At 40.9% G+C, this 20086-nt stretch overlaps 2 protein-coding genes across 2 annotated transcripts in view; one reads left to right on the forward strand and one right to left on the reverse strand.

The window, feature by feature from the left end:
• The window catches only part of Sgcg (sarcoglycan, gamma (35kDa dystrophin-associated glycoprotein)), a gene marked incomplete in the record, with an annotated part of 110740 nt that extends 108911 nt beyond the window's left edge, over positions 1–1829 (forward strand). The window contains 1 exon segment of the mRNA XM_005406371.2: positions 176–1829. Coding sequence (XP_005406428.2) covers positions 176–349 — 174 coding nt within the window.
• Positions 564–20086, reverse strand: part of Sacs (sacsin molecular chaperone) — a gene marked incomplete at its 5' end in the record, with an annotated part of 51113 nt that continues 31590 nt past the window's right edge. Inside the window, 1 exon segment of the mRNA XM_005406316.2 lies at positions 564–17485. Coding sequence (XP_005406373.2) covers positions 5931–17485 — 11555 coding nt within the window.

Here is a 20086-nt window from a genome sequence, read left to right on the forward strand (position 1 = left end):
ACATGCAAAATAGAACTTGGCTTTCAAGGAGCCAGGTAATTCTGATGAGGTCAGGTGCTTGTTTCACTTGCTATGAAAAGGAACTAATTTTCATGAAACCCTTTCAGGATACGAATTTCCTGGTGACCCATTTCATTCCTCCTTTACATCTCCTCTCTCACTTTCTCGCAAACAGCTCGTGCTGGACGCTGAAACCCTGTGTTTACCCAAGCTGCTGCAGGGGACCCAAGGTCGCCCTGGCAGCCTGCAGGGACTCTATGAAATCTGCGCGTGTCCGGACGGGAAGCTGTACCTCGCCACGGCTGGCGTGGGCACCACATGCCAGGAGCACGGTCAGGTCTGTCTCTGAACTGCTGCTCCTTCCAAGACGGCCTGCTTCCTTCCTTTCAGGGAGCTGAGCCTGCGGCCCGAGCCTTCACACCCAGGAGGCGTGGGCACCAAGCCTGAGCATGGAGTTGGATGGAGGAAGACCCGTTTTCCAGAGGATTCCCCGCAGAGAAATGTGGCTGAGGGAGCGCTCAGAACTCAACACGTGGGTGTGAGACACAAAAACTGCAGAAATGTCAGAAGAACGTGTTTATTTCACTGGATCTTGGCTACTTTCCATCAGAACATTGTGACCTTCCTCTTCCCATCTGTCCTCGCTGACCTGCACGTGGAATTAACTCACGATGCTCATCGGCGGATCTGTAACTACTCGCGAAGTGGGGCCGGTCGGTGCCAACACACCTCAACGTCCAACCTCAGCGGCAGGCAGTGGCAGGTTTCGCAAGAGAATGTGCAGATTTTCAAGACAATTTAAAGTTCATCTGATTTTTAATATGTAGTCAAGGAAATAAATTACACACAATCAGTCACACGCAATAAAAGTCAACCTGCATTTTTCACAGAATTCAGTGTGAGAGTCTTACCTTCTTTAATCCTCACAGCTCTTATGTACTGTTTTCCCCAACTTACTGGTGACAGACTCACGCTGTCTCAGGGTCACAGGTAACTACTGAAGCTTACCAAAATTGTGACCTTAAATTTGCGTAGCTGCTTTCACTTGGAAAAACTCTGATGTAATGTCTCATTTCACCTCAAACGCCAAAATACATGAGAACTGTACAGCTGGGATACAGCTAACTGACAAAGGAAGACCTGAAGCCCAAAGGGCATTGTTACCTACTGAGATCAAACAGCTGCTAAGTGGCAGGATTTACACTAGCTCTGCCCGGGTGCTTTTTTCAGCACAGAAGGACCGAGTGCAGCTACACAGAAGCACACTCCTACTGTCTGTGAAAATGTGGTTCGTGCCAACTGTGTGGAAATGGATCTAAACCAAACAGGGCACACCAAACTTGTGAGAACAGGTTCATTTCACGCAGATCACTCACTCACTTTATAAAATGTTCCCCATCCCAAGAGAGGGTGTGCTTGTTCTGTTACGACCAGTTCTTTACAGTTCCCAAAAAGCTACACATATAGTGACCAACAGCATCCCAACTTTCTAATACATGCTTTGTGATACAAGTTCAAAGTTATTTTCTAGTCTCAGAATCAAAAAATTAGAAAAGCAAACATGAGTTCTAGTGCCGCTTTAATAAGGTAGTAACAGTTTAACCCCCTCATAACTCTATAGAGTTTTAAGTTGCTATTATACAACTAATGAAATTACAAGATAAAAACACAGGCCTTCTTAAAGCAGCTAAGAGCAAAGTCACCTCTCAACTGTAATGTTCCTCAAGTTTCACAGGGGGTTGGGCGCTTTTAATTATAAATTGGTGTCTACTTTTTCCATTTAGTTAAGTCCTGAATTTTAAAACTAATAAATGACTTCCATACTGCAACATGCCTAGTGTCCTTACTAAACCATTCTGTTATTGTCCCATATTTGGTCTCCTAAATATGGAAACGTTTGTGCAAAACAAACATCTTCAAGCCTGACTGACCTAACACAGCATCGCTGAACATTTACAAATCAGTTTGGCTTTCCAAGAAACAGTGTTTAGATGATAAAGAAGTCAAGAAAAAGAATCCAAGAGAAAGTATGAAGAAGAATACAGAGAACAGAACACTGAATAACGTGTACAAATTTTACTTTTTTCTTTTTATAGGGACTCACTGTGAAAGTTATGAATCATTGCATTCTCCAAAGTAGTAAGGAAATTTATACTTCATCAGATTGGAAAATTAGATAAGCTGTATCCTAAAATCATAAAAACACTACACGTCATTTAAATTTTTACTGAAGTCCTAAGGTCATGATGATGGACTTATCTAATGAGGCACATAGACCACTATTAGACTGAACGGTCACACTGAGGAGTGTTGGTATTTTAAGGATTCAAAAGCAGCACTTCTTTTCAAATTTATAAACCCGCTGAGAAGACATGCGTCAAAAAGATGAAGAGGTGTCCATCTTAGCAGTAAAGATATTCGAGTCCGTAGTACACAGAATTCCTGATACTTCACAGCTAATACAGCACAAGTTCTGGGCTACCAGGCAAACTGCAGCTTCCTGCAACTTCCTACGTGGAGGGGAAGGGAGGGACACACCCTTTTGTGAAGGCCACCAACTTCCCATTGAAAGGGTAGAGCCACATCTGTGGAGTCCTTCCCATAGTTCCCCTGCCACAAAGTCGTTCTTTGAGGAAGAGCAAATGAGGGTGGAAATTTTCAAAAAGGAAGAACCCTTCACAGGGCTTTATGTTGTGTCCGTTTTGTGTAATTTTGTCCCCTAACAGCTCATCTTATTTGGCTTTGGCAGTCTTCTCCGTATTTAAAATTCCACTTCAATGCCGCTGCAGTATAGAAGTCAAATACATTTTCTATCAAATATAAATGAGTTCGCCCGGCACTGCTAACAAAAAGCACATCTGTCAGTGGGCGGGCAGTGCCACAAAAGTGTCTTCTTAGAGGCAGGGCTCTGTCCTCAGGGCAGGTGGGGTCTTTCCAAAATTGTAACTACACATACATTTTCAACACAGCTTTTACTTTAAAAATGTGATCTGGCTTTAGACTCTACATGGACCAGTTTACATTTAACAGGTAAACCACATCAGACTATGGCCTGGCAGAAATCCACAGCCGGGATGGAATGTGCTGCTGGGTCCCCACTGCTAACAGTGTGCGGACGTTACTTTGTCAGATCCCTTGAAAATGAGATGAGCTGCGGGAAGGTTAGAAACCAGCGCTGGACGCAATTCCACCCGCAGATGTCAGCTCCTCCAAGCGTTTCCAGCCTGTAGGCCTGTGTGTACACTGAGTACTTGCCAGTCCCCCTCCCCCCAAATCATCAGGCAATCAAGTCCTGGCATAACAAATCACGTGTGTGTAGGGGTGTCTGATTCCGTTCCTTTGTTAGACCCTCGAAGGACATGTGGCTAAGATCTGATTGCTATTTTCTACACATTACAGACTATAGACGCTACTCGTGAGATCTGCAACTGTCAGCTGGCACTGCCTGAAGAAGCAGACCCCACTCACCCCCAAGTCAGACCTGGGAAAACCTTCCCAGTGTCTTGTTGAACGTTAATACAGTACTTTGTGCAAAGCATTCCGGGGTCCTCAGCACTCTCTCTTTTTGCCCCCACCCCTGCTTTATGACCTCAGAGCACGGTGTAGGGTCCTCACCCACCTCCGGGCCTCTCACTGGAGGCACTCCGCCCCGCCCCGGGGAGGGAGGACACCGCCCCACCCCTCGTTCCATCTGTATGCGACTCAGGAGCACCTACTCCAGGCACCCAGCTCCTGCTATCTTTTTAAAAAATGAAAGAAGAATATGAGGAAAATGTACAAAATAGTAAAATATACAAATTAGTTCCCAGCAAAATTCCTTAGGCTCTTTTCAAAGTCTCAAACTACATGCAAAGTAAAAATTTCAAATGCGTGTGCTGCATCTCAGTGGTGACGAAACCTGACCTGAACTTGCACGAGGAGTGTGGCCGCTGAAGGCGCACCGCAGAAATACGGCTGTGTCCGCAGGGCGCTGCCCAACCCTCGGGACAGCGTTTCGCTCCGTCTACATGCCTTCACATTAACTTCCTAAAATCGAACTCGGAAACACACCTGAGTCCAGTGCTTCACAGAAGGGATTGTGAACCTGTGCTTTTAAAGAGTTTAGAAAAGTAAATTCAACTAGATCAACTATCACCAAGGCAAGGCTTTCTGCATAAATTTAAACACTGAAAACCAAACACACTGTAAGTGCTGAATATGAGATTCAAAGTAGCAAGCACTTTTTATTACTTTTTCTTCTTTTGGTGCTTTGAAACAGGGTCTCGCTAGATAGTTGAATTTATGGCAATCCTCCTGCTGGAGCCTCCCAAGTGCTGGGATAACAGGCATGCACTACCTCCCCTGGCTGCACTTTTAAAATAACGCTGAAATCCCAGAATCCGGGTAGCCCTAGAACAGAGAACTCACAGGCCTTGTCTGCCTAACTTTGAAGACTTGTATCTTAGGTATAAAGATGACTTTTTTTATCAGTTGAGGCTCAAGTGTGAATTAGCCTCACATATTCAAGCTATCCCTTGAGGCAAAGAAATGCAATTCCTGATATTTCCAATAAACACACATATATCAGTACATGCGTATGAAAAATAAGCATAGGAAGAAACCAAATTTAATTTCCAATGAACTAGTCCTCAGGAAATTCCAGTTACAACCATTTAATATGTACATTTTGCTTTATTAAAATTATGGCACTGAATATATAACAGCAGAAATAATTACATGATTTCACATCCAAAAGCAACAACACAAGTGTGTGAAGCCTACATTCCTTATTACCAATAAAAGTAAAAACCTTTAATACGGTCTGTAAGCCCTTCATTGCATAAAATATTGTATTTAGCATCATTTACAGCCACTTATGTAAACTAATTATTACTCCTTTATTTTGACATTCTGCTAAAGAAACATGAAGTATGGCAGGACACTTGAACATGATGAAAATCAAAAGTGGCCTCCGAATCTTTTAAGGGGAAAGGCAAGCTGACAGTTCCTCTTTCATAAACTAATGGAAATTACCCTGATGACTTTAACAAGTTTTTAAAGTAAAATCCAAAAAACTCCACTAAGTGCCATTATTGAAAGGTTTTTTTTAACTACAGCACCTTTAGACACAAAAGGTTGTATCCTGTTCAACCACACTATATAAATTAGGACAACTGTGGAAAGTATGCACACACAAACGTAAAGCAAATGTTCTAACCACTGATAAATGTCTTTTGGTGAGCAGTGTGCATGAGCAACATTCCGTCCGGGAAGGAGAGCCGCCACTGTGCTGTTGTCCGTAGGTCATTCCACGACGCGGGAAGCTTGTAAACATAAGGTATAAAACAACACTGAAAGACGCACGGTGCACCCAGTGCACCCTAAGCACTGCCTCCATACACCTCAAGTAACAGGATGAAATACTGTACCATTTTCAAATGTACCGAGGAAGATGGAAAACTGCAGCAAATTCATAATCAGAGCCAGCTGATCAGAAAATAATGCATCCAAGAGGATCCACTTTAAAAAAATGATAGAACTCTAATGACTTGATTCCCCTTTTATGTTCACACCAAAGGTATGTCCAGTGTTTCAGTAACTCCTTCAAAAATACCTTTAAGACATAAACTTAACTTCATCCTAACTAGAGACACACAGACCCTTCTCTAACACGGCTAAGCTTTGGTTATAGAAAGTGCAGTTCAACAGTGTGCCATCCCATCTTCAAACACACCGACTTCGCAGTTCACCACCATCTCCAAAACAATTCTCTTTTAGTTTCTGTTAAGGGTTTCTGTTGCTTTCACATTAACAATAACTCCGGAAGTCCTCCAGAGCAACCCGCACTGTGCTTCACAGCTCCTGGGTGACGGGCAATGAAGTTAATGAAGGTCAGCGATCCGTGTTTGTGCTGCAACACCCGAGGTCCGCCTCTGCTCTGGGCCTTCACCTCACACCTTCTGCTGTATGAAGTTTTCGAGCTTGATGATGATGCAGGCAGTACATTCCATCACTCTCATGGCGACCTCCGAGGTGAACCTGTCATTTGGGATCTGTGGGAAAGGAAGCAAGTCAGGGTACCTTGTTTTTAAACTGTCGACGCCGTAAGCCTCCAGCGTGTGCACATCATTGGTCAGGCCTTCAAGCTGCTGACTATACTCCTCTATTTTCTGTGCGAGCGCAGCTGGTTTTACGTCCTTATCAGACTTGCCCCGCACGGCGTAGTCAGCTGCGATCAAGGCTAGCTTGGTGGAAAGGTAACACTTAAAGCACACCCATTCATTGGCGTTTTTATGAAGGTCGTTCCTGGCAGCCGAAAAATTTGCTCTGGCTTGTCGCAACCATCTCCGTGCTTCCACTGGATTCCCCACCGACTTGAACGTCGGGGGGACAAAGAACCTTTGAGAGTACGTCTGTCCTGCCGGAGGGGGGCACTTTTCCTTATTCTGTTGCTGCCTTTCAGACTTATGGCTCGTTGCCTCTTGATTCCACGAAGTGTAAAACCTCTGGAAAGAATACTTGTCGGACTGAAATCGAGATGCTGACGTGGAAAACGGTCGTCTCGAGGCTCGGTCCGCGTTCTGGTCTAGAAAAGCCTGCTTTTCTAATCTGCTGATCTCATTCTGCAGATGCTTGAACACTTCATTGGCAATGTCATGGTTCTCTGGGTTCTTGTCCGGGTGCCACTTCAGATACAACCGCCTGATAATCTTTTTCCGTTCTGATTCCGGAAGCTTCCAAGCTTGCTCCACCACTGATGTCACTTCTTTTAAGATTTCTGGTAAAGAGTTCACTTTCAGCTTTTTGGGGGAGTGATGCTTTGAGGATGCAGCCTTGTGGCCCTCCCTGCCAGGGAAAAGGGGCGGGATGCTTCTCAGGCCAGGGGCGAGGAACTCTGTGGGGCTGGTGGGGGTGGAAGGAGCACTGTCTCTGCTTTGAGAGCTCTCATCAGGCCTTGAAAATTTATACAGATCAAGAGAGCTGACTATTTTATATTCACTATAACCAATATCAATCTGATATATCTTTCCTAGAAAACTAGAACTGTCAGCATCTTCTCTTTCCACCTCTTGTACAATGATTGCATATGTGTATGTTGGCTGGTATGACCCATAGATATCACCACCTTCCGCATCCACGAGGTACCCAACGTACTCGCCGGGATAGAAAACATTCATGGGATCCATCAGCAGCGTGTAATGGATCTCGCCAGGTATGGGTGTGCCGGGCATCGGAAGTTCCAGTTTTGATGGCTCTGAAGAGTCGTATTTCACTCCTAAACTGTCAAGTTTCTCACTGATCCTATAAATATCATTGCATCCCAGCATAGCAATTAAATACGAAGTGTCCGATATCAGATTGTCAGTTGCTGATTTAAGTGTCATTGCTAAGGCTAAAAGGAAATTAATGTCTTTACTGTCTGAATGCTGAATGTACAGCAAGATGACTGCATTACCAAATCTCTTCAGAAAAGCAAAAGTTTCACTTCTGCTGTGGGGAATGGGATTAAAACCTTTAACTCTCAATGTCGTTTGAAGCTTTTCAAAACAGGACACTTTCAATCCTTCCCTCAGAGCTTTGCAAAGTCTTATGGCTTTTTCTTCATTGGCTAGGAAAGCGTTATCGTTCTCATGTTTCATAATCCTAATCAGCCCCGTGATGAACTGTTCAGAAGACAAGAGTAACTGCAACCTTCCCTGAAGAGAACACAATGCTCCAAACTGACAAACTTTGGGTGTTTCCTCATCTAGCTGTTCTTCCAGGATACTGCTTAGCAGACGAGGTCTAAGCTTTTGAGGAAACAGCATTATCAATTTAGTATGAAAGCCATGGTCCTTCCCTAAGTAGCACTGGCTAAGATCAACCAACATCTGCACACCAATATTCCCCTGAATCCTACTTTTATAATGGGGTGCATCATCAAAGACTAAGATGCTCGACTTTACCAACCTGCCATCCTGGCTAGGAAGGAACAGTGCGAGGTCGCGAACGTTCTCAAGATCACTCCTTACCTTGACAGAGTCATTCTGTAGACTCTTGAACAGACCAGAAACGACTCTTTTAACTGTTCGCATTTCATTAGGATCTAACTGTTTTCCTTCAGAGTTTTTGAATATGCGGCTTAACACTTCAACATATTGCTTTGTTGAAATAATATCTTCAGTACCCAAGTGTTTGAACAACTGATGAAATGTGCCAAGCTCTAAAGGCAGCTTGTACAAGTAAGGTTTAAAATCAGACTCATATTCCAGGTTTATCACTACCTCCTCAGGTTTCAGAAGTTTCCAGCCATCCTCTACCATCACAAAAGCAATCCCCCGTAGTTGAAAACGAAACTCCCTTTTCTCTGCACTGAGAAATTCATATATGCTCCTTAAGACCTTTGCTCTAGTTTTCACCATTTCTTCATCCAGAGTTGTTATGCTGCATATATTTCTGCAGTTATTAATGACTTTATCAAGAGGAGGATCTAGGTTAACATTGAGCAAATTTAAAACTTGTTCAAGCTGTTCTTGTGGACCAAGGTCACTACCTTCTTGTTCTTTGATACTCAGAGGTGTGGCTTTCTCTGGAAGAATAGGGCAGGATGTCCACAATAGCTGCAGAACATCGCACTGCTTGAATTTTGGATTTACTTGTGCTCCGTTGAACTTTATAAGAGGCAGTGTTCCGTTTACTTCTTGATATTGAGGATGAAATCTAATGTATTCAGCGGGGGCCCGCTCAGGACACAAGAATGGGATTAAAGACAGTTCTTTGAGAAAATTTCCAGACAATAAATCTGTTCGTTCTTGGAATATGTGATGGAGAAGGATGTCAACGGTATTTTGTAATGTTTCTTTAGACCAGTTTTCTGTATTAGCTCTCATACTGATTTCCTTAGCAAACTGTAACAACTGCTGCTGAGAAAGTATGTGTTTCAGTCCAATATTTCTTAAGAATTCCACCCAGGATGTCATAAATGCAGCCTGATTTTTAGGTTTTATAAGTTGTTCCAATTTTTTAAAGAAGTCTTTAGGAATAAACAATTTTTCAGGAAGCATAACTTCAAAAACTCTCACAGTTCTATCGTAGAAATGTTTTGCCTGCTTTAGTCGACCGTTAGCATCATGGATAATCAATAAACTTTCCAATTTTTCAAAAAGTTGTTCCTTAATCTCTGATACTTCCTCAATACTTGATAATCTATTCTTAAGGTAGATCAAGTGCTCTAATTTTGCATCGTAAGAGAGATTTTCAATTTTTGGTAAGAGGTGTTTCAAATATACCTCGAGATCATCTACAGGGACACAACCAAGCACCTCATACAATTCTTTTAAATGTATTTTTTCTCCAAGAAATGCAGACGAAGATGACTGTGTCCACTTTTCCACTTCAGCTGAGGGTATACTCTTTGTTAGTACATAGCAGGTTCCAAATTTGGCAATGCTCATATAGCGGCCACTGATGGATTTGTAGCATGGAAGCGACTTTAAAATTTTTATGTCATCTTGAGACATCAAGTGATTCAAATTGCAGTTGAAATACATCAAAAGTGCTTCGAAGTCACTTTCTACTAGTTTTTCAGTTCTAAACGTTGAAGTCTGGACCATGTAATGTACAGCCTTTAAAATGCTGGTGGGGCTCTCTATGTTTGCTGTGTGACATGACAAGAGCGGAGCAAATGCGCTGTCTTTGGAGCAGATTTTGTTCAGAGCAAGCTGAATACAGCCAGCTTTCATCAGAGCATGAAAAACTTTGTCAGTCTGGGCATTTGGAAAAACTGCAATGTGCATTAGGCTTAAAGGAAGCAAGACGTCACCTTCCGGAACCACAAGCTGATTGGCTGACACAGTAAACTTTGTTCCTGGCAGCAAAGCCCAGTCTTTGAGGGTATCCACAACAACGTCGAATGTTGGTTTTGTTTCTTCCTGATCTTCTTTCACACCTACGGATTCACTGATAAAATGCCACGCATTCTTAAGCCAAGATTCACTTGCAAAATTATCTTTCCACTTTGTACAATTTTTGGTCTTATACTCACGAGGCAACACAGAGGATAACAAGTCAGCAAAGCTGGAAATGTCAAACACTTTTGCAACTTTACAGCTCAACAAAATACTACTGTATTTCAAATACAACGTATTCATAAACAAGTCTTTGCGGGAAGGAATCAATTCATGGTATGTTGTTAGGAATTTGGCCCGTTTTGCATCAAAAGTCTGTAAAACACTGTCCAGCGTGATGAGGAGGGGCAGTCCCTCAACTTCAAACTCATTCTCTAATGCGTCTTTAAAACAATAATCAACTAAAAGTTTCAAACTATGAAAAAGCTTCAGGTTTGTCTGCTGAAGACGACAAGGCAGCTTCCCAATAATGCAGTTCGTGTCAGGAGAGGAGAAGGTCATCAAAAAGGACCTAACATCGGCAGGGGTCACATAACTAACAGGAATATCTGCATCTATGAGGCAATGGTAAAGATTTGCAGTTTCATCACAGTTATAAACCAAGTTGAAACCAATTTCTAAAAGTAGGTGTTTCAGCCGATAGACATTCTCTGCCACCGTTTTACGGGTTGTGATATTATAATCTGCATTTTTAAGGTGCTGTAATTCATCCTGTAGTAAGTTGTCAAAAAATGGTCTAGTCTTACTTGAAGTGGACATATTGATCCACGTTATTATGACTGCAGAGTGCAAATCAGAGCCGTCGATATTTGGAGCCCGAACAACAGGTAGAAGACGTTTCATTTCTTCATGAATACAGCTATACAGCGCTTTCACTAAGCAATATAAATCTGGCTGGAGATCAAGCCTATTAACTGGGAAAAATGACAAAAATTTCTTTAATGTGTCCTTTACTACATGAATAGGCGTGTTCTGTAAAACTGATAAGGTTGGGTCGGAGCCAGGGAAATACCGCTTCTTTAACTGGATTAGTAGTTCAACATAGGCAGGAGCTATCAGTGCCGTCATTAAACTGTTGTTCCAGTCGCTCCGGACACCAACCCCGTTGTCATCACGCCACAGGTTTCTCCGGGCCGAATCCAGCGCGAAGTGTCCATTCACATGGAACGGCAAGCCCGTCTCCAGAGAGAGAGGGAGAAAGCAGAAGGCTCTGTGAGGCTTTTTGTAGTTGTGAGTAATGCAGGCAGCTACTCCACCACGCGGGAAGAGAGTAATGTCTTGGTTCTTGTGAGCTGAAACAACGCTCTTGGACACTTTGTCCATACTTGAAAATCCTGACCTATTACAAATCAGCCATGTGGTGAGATTTCCCTCAGAGTCCTCAGTATCCATAGTGTAGGTTATCTGCTGAACTGGTATGTCTTTGAGCTGCCTCTTCTTAGTAACACTATCAATTACAGATGCATGAAACTGTTTCCTTTTCAGTCTGTCTCCATCCGTGATTTTGCCCTTCACTGAGTACAATACATTTAGAGCTCCTGTACCTTTATCGATTTCACAAATAGAAATTTTTTCCATGTGATTAAGAAACATCAGAAGTTCGGCCCCATCTGAGCGCAGTTTGTCTAAAAGATTCTGGACCATTCTGTCTGACGATGGAACTGAAGAAATTTCCGAAACTTTTGCCATTTCTGCATTACGAAGAGGAAATCTGAACATTGTACAATTATCCAGCTTAAAGTGGGTCCCCAGGTAAAGATCAAGAACATCTGAGAACTGTGTTCTAAAATCTGCATCTAAATCTCTAAACATGCGCCCAGGACTAACAGATGTGGCTCCTGGTGCATACCTGGCGTGGGGATCAAAAATACACAGGATGTCATTGCCAGAAATAAAAGAAGGGCAGTCTGTAATGTGATACACGGAATTGAATCCTATTCCATACTGTCCAGTTTTACAAGGATTTCCTTCTTTGGTACCTTTTCCAAGATTCTGAATTCCTCTAACGTCATCTTCCGTGAAAGGCTGGTTGTTATACACACAGAGTGCGGGCCCCTGCAATGGGGCCCACTTGTCATCAAATATCCTATCAACGGGATGCTGTCTAGGATCAAACACAAAGCAGATTTCTGTGGCTTTAGCATCGTCGGCATTTTGAAGAAGTTCTTTCAACATTTCCTTTTCTGAAGGATAGGCGTTCAGGATGCTCTTAATTCTGCTGGTCAATTTCTCCTTCTGCCCAAATTCTGTGCCAAGCGTTGTAAAACAGATGTTGGATGCGTATCTTTCTAAGGCTTTGTGTCTCTTTGGTATCGCACCTAGTTTCACAGCTACTTCCCTGGGTATATCAGCATGACAATATTTCACAGTGGTATCCTTCACTTTTATCCAGGGACAATCATTGTAGCATAAAGATTTAGCAGGGAGAAGCATAAGATTAGTATCTGGCAATAATATTTTGCCATAATTTTTCTCACAAAATTCTTGTTTCTTTTCTCTAATGAGATTCCATATTCCTTCACTGATTATTCGCCTGCAAAGCTGAAAATTCTCTTCTGTTATTTGCTTCTTTCCTTTTTCTTGATCAATAGACTCCAAAACGAGGGCAAAATCTTCAACCATAAATGACTGCCTCACACCCACACTTTCAAAGAGCTCACGGAAATTATTTTTATATTTATTAGGTAACTGATAAAGGTATGGGGCTGCATCAAAATTCAAATGAAAAGCTACTTTTTCTGAGTCAACATATGTATTTTCAACTAGAATGAAGCTAAAAGGTTTTAACTTTTCAGTAACTGATATCTTAGTTAGTTCATTTTGCATCATTGCTTCATGAAGATATTTGTAGCAAGCATTGGTGATATTCTCCTGGTATAATGTAATTCCATCATCAACCGATTTTGCAACTACTTTCAACTGGCTTATAACCAGATCAAGTGTTGGCTTCTTTAGTAACCCCAAAAATTCTTTAACAGCTAGTGAAACTGAACCACAACCTCGAAAGGAATGGGAATTTTCATTGAGAATTGGTTGCAAAAGACAAACGATGTCTTGGTGTTCAGCTGTATAAAGATCAGTTGCCGCAAACATGGTTTCAGGCTTAAAACTGTTACCTTTCCACTCCAAAGAAAAGCCAGCTGGCTTTGTCAGATATGGAAGGAAGGGGATTGTTTGATATTTTGCAGCAAAGTCCTTTGCTCTAGGATCCCTTATTTTTAGTTTCTCATCAATAAGACTTAATAGGATACTACTTCTTAGACAAGCGGCGAGATGATCACTTTTGTTAATTTCAGCTACTGACTCTGCACGTTCCAGCATGTCATCCCATAAAATGTCATCCTTTGCCATACCTAACTGAACTAGCTTAATTAAAATGATAGGGTTGAGGTAATCCTGAGTAGAACCATAAGGGAAACGTCCATCTTTAGTATCAAATAACTTAGCAACTCGTCCTTCAGGGTGGATCAATCTTGATGGTAAAACCAAAGGATGCCCCTCCAAAGAGCAAGGGATACACGGCGTAACCCGAAGAATTCCTGAGAATTCATCAATTTTCTCATTGAGAACAAAATTCATTAGAGGATCTCTGAGACCTGCCTCAATTTCTTGAATATTTGGAAAAAACACTTCTGAAAAAAACTGCCTCTCTGAAAATGTATTTTCAAGCAATATCTGTTTGCAGCCAGCTTCTTCAAATCCTAACTTCACTGAAGAAGGAAGTTCAACAGCACATAGGTTTTTGGACCCAGTCTTTTTGAGGTATTTCAGAAATATCTTGAAAGCTGCTGGACCCACATCTTTTCTCTTAAGTATTGAATCATCTAGAAATCTCACATTCTTCATAGAAACCCAAGTGGATCCATCAGAGAAAACTCTAGTCAAGTCTTTCCCTTTTCCATGAGCTATATCTTCGTAAAATCCCTGACAAATTACAGAAAAGTCATCATGAACTAAGTCAGGATCAGGCCACGCTGCATAGTAAGTATAACCAGTCAGCTCCCCATTAGAGGCCAGGTCACGTAAGACACTGAGGGCTTGTAAGTAGGCTTTCACAATAACATGTCTCATAAACGTAGTATTCCATCGTCCTTTAGTATCTGTCTTCCAGATTTCTTTTCTATTTGAAGTAACGGCGAAACAGCCATTGATGTGAACTGGCAAGCCTGTTTTTATTCGTAAAGGTAAATAGCAAAACACTTCTCCAATGTGTGGCTTCACTGTCCACTTTTGGTCCTGGGTTTCAGACAGCAGAACTCCTACTGCTCCACAAGGGACCAGCCCTAGTCTCCTTCCACTCTCACTCAGGGAAAACTTGAGGGCCTCTCCTGGGTCCATGCAAGAACATATAAGCCATGTGGTAGAATCCAACGTTTTTTGTGGCAACTCATCTGATGGCTTTTTTGATTGGCCAGACTTAGCCATTTCAAAGAGAGTGGCTGGGTCATCATCTGGACCTCTGAACAGGGGTGACTGTAAATCAGCAATCCTTCTGAACACGTGGTGAAATTCTTCAACTGTGATCTGAAGAATGCAAGATGCCTTTGGTGCATCGGCAGGAAGCTTTTTGTTACTGCTGCTGCAAGTCTTCATGAGCTTAGCGGCTTCTTTTAAAACACTCAGGACAGGTGCATCCAATACTTTGGAAGAACAGAATTTTTTTTTAATTACGATTGTATCTTGCGCTAAGCTAGGATCAGTTTCCTCAATCTTTAAGTACTTCAAATACATTGAGTTTACACTCTGTGTGAAAATGATCAGTCTGTGTCCACAGAGACTAAATTCATCCACAAGGGAGTAAATGTCTGCTGTATTATAGCAGGTACTGCTAACTTCACTCACTTTCGCTTCCTGCTGAGTCCTAAAGGACAGTCGGAAAAGAGTTCCATTGTAGCTGTAAGGCGCCTCTATAGTCAAAGGCAACTGACAGCCAAATACATCTATAAATGGTTTGAACTGATTGGGGAATTTCCTAAGTCTTTTCTGTTGTTTACTCCAGTTGATTTTGATCCCAGGATTAGATTTATCTTTAATATGTTTACTGATATGGTTTATGTTAGGATCAAACATTATCATGAATTCTCGGCTCATAATGATGGGAATGTCAGTGATATGGTACACAGAATTAAACCCAAGTCCAAATTTTCCAACTTTGTCAACTTCTGCCCTTTTTAAAGACTCTCCTAACCTTGTTATGTTGACGAAGTCTGAATCTGAGAATTCAGAATTATTGAATGACCACAAAGCAGGTCCATGGCAAGCTGCCATCCCCGGGTCTAGAAGATTCTCTCTTATGTCCATATTTCTTCTCATATCAATCATGAAACTGCATTCTGTTGCATTTGCATCGTCGGCATTTTGAAGCAGTTCTTTAAAAATATCTGACACGGAAGGGTATTCTTCCAGAATATTTTTAATTCTTACAGTAAGTGGTTCCCTTTGTCCTGACTGCTCAAACCCCATGTTTTCAGGGTTGATCAGTCTTGTACTGAGGCATGGGACTTTCAGCCATTCTGCAGTTTTCATGGGTATGTCCTCGTGCACCAAAATGATTGGTTCCACTGAATCTTCAAGTAAGTCATTGAGGTCATCAACTTTGATATCACAGTAACAGCATTCATGAATCGGCTTCATGATAAGTTTAGAAGGGTTTTTGCTGTGATGTATAGGAACTGGCGTATTGGGGCTTGCTGGGATTTGGTTACTATATAGCCATCTGATAATGTTCAACATAAGATGAAGATTTTGTTTGCTTTCTTGTTCACTGAGCTCCTCATCACTTTTGAGATATATCTTTTGAATGACCATGGAAATATGTTCCGACGTTAACTCCTCTATTGAACCACAGACCTTAAATAATTGGTGAAATTTTGCCATGGTTTTAGGCACATTATGTAAATAAGGCTGAAGATCCAGATCATGGATTGGTTTTATCACAGCTTGGGAAAGAGGACAGAACTTTTTGCCAGTCCAAACCCATGGAAATTTTAAGGCCCTAAAAGAATCTTTCCCTTCATTCAAATGATCATGCATGAATCCATAAATTTCAAGCAAAATATGTTGAAACTGATAGTAGTCTTCATCACTGAAGGTTTTTGAAGTATACCAGTCAACGACAACTTTAAAGTGTTTTAAAACAGCACTGATGCTAGGTTTTGTGAAAATACCTAACGCTTTCTCCAAGTTTACGTGGACAGTTTCAACAAGAGGAAGTGAGGAGCCCACTAGAATTGCATGGGCCGCATCACACATATCTGGCGGTGCACAGAGACTGCAAAGATCCCCTTTCCAGACCAGAGAACCTGGGTAGTTTGGAGGCCTCTCCTTGCAGGCTGGAACCCACTTTATTTTCTTCAATGTTGTCTTTCCTTCAGAGGATTGCAAGAGTGTGTGATTCTTATTTAAGACCAGTAAGAGTGTTTTGGCTTTCTTCAGAACATCCTCATCTGGACAGGACCCGGCCTGTAAGGCCTCAATTTTTTTTGCCACTTGCACAATGTCTTTCTCTTTAAGACTGGTTTCATTTTTTAAACCAATCTGTCTTAAAGAATGAAGAATATCTGGTGAGGTAAAAACTGAAGGTGGGAAACAGGTTTCTTCTTCGTTACAAAAGAGATCTTTTAGTACTTCTACATCCGGATCGAAGAGTTCGCTGGCTGATACCATCCTTTCCTGTGAAATCTGAATGAATTTTAATGGCATTAACCAATCAAGCACATTGGGATTCTCATTTTTAAGAGAGGAAAGATTTTCAAGGATCCACAGCATAAGGTGTGTTACCTCATCATGTGAATAAAATGCATTTTCAAGATCTTTTAGAACAAGCTTTAAGCAGCTAGTGGTTTTTACTTTCTCTATTTTCAACATGTTTGCCAGGCGAAGTGTAGCCTCGTCACTACTGTCTATTACTGAAATAGAAAGTCGCAGATCTGTCGGCAGCTTGGCAGTATGGTGCAAGACTTTACAACCTTTCAATTTTGTGTAAGAGGAAACCCCCTGATCAGATGAGTGGTTAACTCGTTTGAATATTGTCAGTTCTTGAATTATTCTTTTCTCTTTCTCACTGACATCAGTTAAGCTAGCCAAGAATTTCCTCAGAGCATCTTTGTGTGTTGGAAGCAGTGAAGCTATTTGATTACATAATTTCTGCAATGGTATCTTCTCCATTATCTGCAGAACAGCACTTGGTAATGGCGGGTGGATGTATTTTTTAATGAGTGGGTGCTGTATGGAGGCATCTAATTTTTTCAGGACAATCCCTCCGAGCTTTTGCACAATTTCTGCTAAAAATTCTGGAAGCTGTGCTTCAGTTTCATCATCTAAAATGACTAGCGACGGAACCCTGAGTCTAATGAGTTCCACACACGTCTGACATTCATCTAGTACAGTTCTGGGAATAAGTGGCATCTCATCAAATAAAGTCAAATCCTCTGAAAAATGTATATAGAGATTTTTCCAAACCATCTTAAGCCATGAAACAGACGGGAAACTTTGGTCTTCACTGAATGGATACCACTGAACAATCAATTCTCTGCCAGGCCAGAATGCATTCAATACTTCTTTAATAAGACGTGCAAAGCGTTCTGGATTTAGAAGCTGCAGTTGAGTACACGGTCTTCCTGTAATCATACACAGAAATGTTACAAATACACATAATTCCACTATAAATAGCCTACTCTTGAAGATAAGACAGTATTAGAAAGCTGTTTAAGAATGTGAAGTAAATGCAAACATTCAGCTTAATTGGACTAGAATCATTTTTTAAGTAACAACAGACTTATACATAAACTGGTATCATAATAAACTATGAGAAAACTAATTTGAAGTGAGTATATAAACATCAACTGTATTTTTTTAAAGTATCCTCTAATGTTCTCCAAATGGAACCAACATGAAAAAACATTTTAATGTTTATCTGTCCACAAATCAAAGTGCCACAGAAAACATACATAAAGCTTAAAAAGAATCTTTTCTCATTTAAGGGTAAAACTTGGTAGGCAAACCCAATGCGTATCTTTTTGCATTAGTCCACGTTCGCGGGAGCCACATGGCTGCATGCGTGGGGAGAAAGGTGTGAAGTCCGGGCGTGAGACTGGAGCCTCTGTCTCGGTGACTACTACTCCCTGAGCCTCAGGCAGCGAGGACACCTTCAGTTTCCTTTCAATCACTAACCAGAGTGTTCTTCGGGGGTCGTTTAATCTTTCTAGAACTTGAACTCTCATCTGAAAAAACGGGGTGGGGTTTTAAGTGTAAAGACTACTCTATGTGCATACCAAATAAGGAGTGTAGCGATAGCTTTTCTAACACCAGTTACTTAATATTACTTATTAAAGTGTGTTTTGCAGAGCCCTGGGATTTTGCAGAAATGCTTCAGGGGTAAACAAAGGGAGCAAGTAGGATGTTGCTGCAAATGCAGGGGATGTCTCCCACTGAAAGACAAGCAAGTGTTTTGTTTTGTTTGTTTGTGGCAGGGGAGCTTGCTGATTTTAACCACTGGTCTACACATTGGCCATTTTCTAAGCACACTGTGTGGTCCAAAGTATTAGTACTATCAGCAGAAACGAAAGAAAAAACAACCCTACAAACCTATAGGTATGTATGTGCTCACACAGGGCAACAAAAACTATCCCAAATTCAATCCTGTACAAACTAATACTCAATATTTGCCCTATGTACATACGACTCCTTGACCCTTAGAAGCAGAACTTTGGAAAACATTGTAAAATGAGGCACGACTCCTTGACCCTTAGAAGCAGAACTCTGGAAAACATTGTAAAATGAGGCAATCTAGCTGTTGGCACTTTTGTGTAACATTACTTTTTAACCAAGGAAGAATAACTTTATTTCAAAAGTTTCTCATCAGGAAGATAACTTTACCTTCTACAAAAAAAAAAAAAAATGAACTCTCATTACATTTCAAAATTATTGTCATAGTAATTTAAGCAAGGGCACACTTCTGAAATTAGGAAGGTGATAACAGGTACCCAGATTCAAAATACTTTCACTTTCTACATTGTGCAATTTAGAGTAATTCAAGTAGTACTATTTTAAGAATTATAAGATCTTGTATCATCAATGTAGGTCCTTTGGTCTATAAATCACAGTAAAATAGAATTTTACAATAATATTCTTTAAAAATGTTTACTGAATTTAACTGTAACAGAATAGTCAAATCTTAAGTAAAGCAAGGATATAATACTAAAGATATACAAGAAGAATTAGAAATTAAAACAAAACATTCACAAAGGAATTAAATACGCATTAATTTATGTTCTAAGTCAATTGCCACATGACATGCATTCTATAGCTAATCCCACCAAATATTCTTGCACGAAATTTGGCAATTTATAAAACATACCTACCTTCAGGAAAACTGCCTGATATCAATGCATAAATGAAATGCTACAACACACACACACACCACAGATAGCATGCAACTAACACACCAGTCATGCTTGGTTGAAGAAAAAAACAGAAAATAAAGGAGAGAGAAAATGTAGTAAGACACAATTCTAAGTATATTAAGTTGACTCAAGCTGAAGCCCCATATATTTTGTATTAAAGTAGAAAGAAATTTAGAGTTTAACCCTAACGTATAAACTTTAACATGGAAAAAGTCTCCACGTCATGGATTAGAAAATCACTATAGCACCTCTAATAAGATCAGCAAAATCATTCTTATAAACTGTAATAAATGATTTGTCATGGTTTTTGTGGCCTTAAAAATTATTAGCATTGTCAAAATGCCGATAGAAACAGGTTTTATCTAAACTATTACCAAGTAGGAGCGCCACACTGCTCACAGCTGCTAACAGTTTAGAGAAGGAACGCTTTTATCCGCAGGTTTTGCTTTACTACAGATGAATCAGTCTCTTCTATGTTGAAAACAATGGCCACACAGTGAATCACTATTTGAAGGCTACGCTATGTCTAACTGTTTATAGATTCAGATTTGGATTTGGATTTAGACTTATGTTAGTGTGAACCTTCAGGACAGGTCCAACATAGAAATAGCAGGCTACTTAAAATTTTAGTTAACCGAGAAATCTCAGTCCTGAATGCTTTAATTAACTGAGAGTTTATGTTTGACCAGACAACTCCAAAGTCACACCCAACTGGATGATCCAAGGCTCCAAGCACAGGTGAGTTTTTATACTTTTCAGGCACACAAAGTGGCAACAGCAACTCTGATAGATGGTGAATTCTAACAACGTTCCACT

The sequence above is a fragment of the Chinchilla lanigera genome, unplaced genomic scaffold (genome assembly GCF_000276665.1).
Source record: "Chinchilla lanigera isolate Chin_1 unplaced genomic scaffold, ChiLan1.0 scaffold00096, whole genome shotgun sequence".
NCBI classification, from domain to species: Eukaryota; Metazoa; Chordata; class Mammalia; order Rodentia; family Chinchillidae; genus Chinchilla; species Chinchilla lanigera.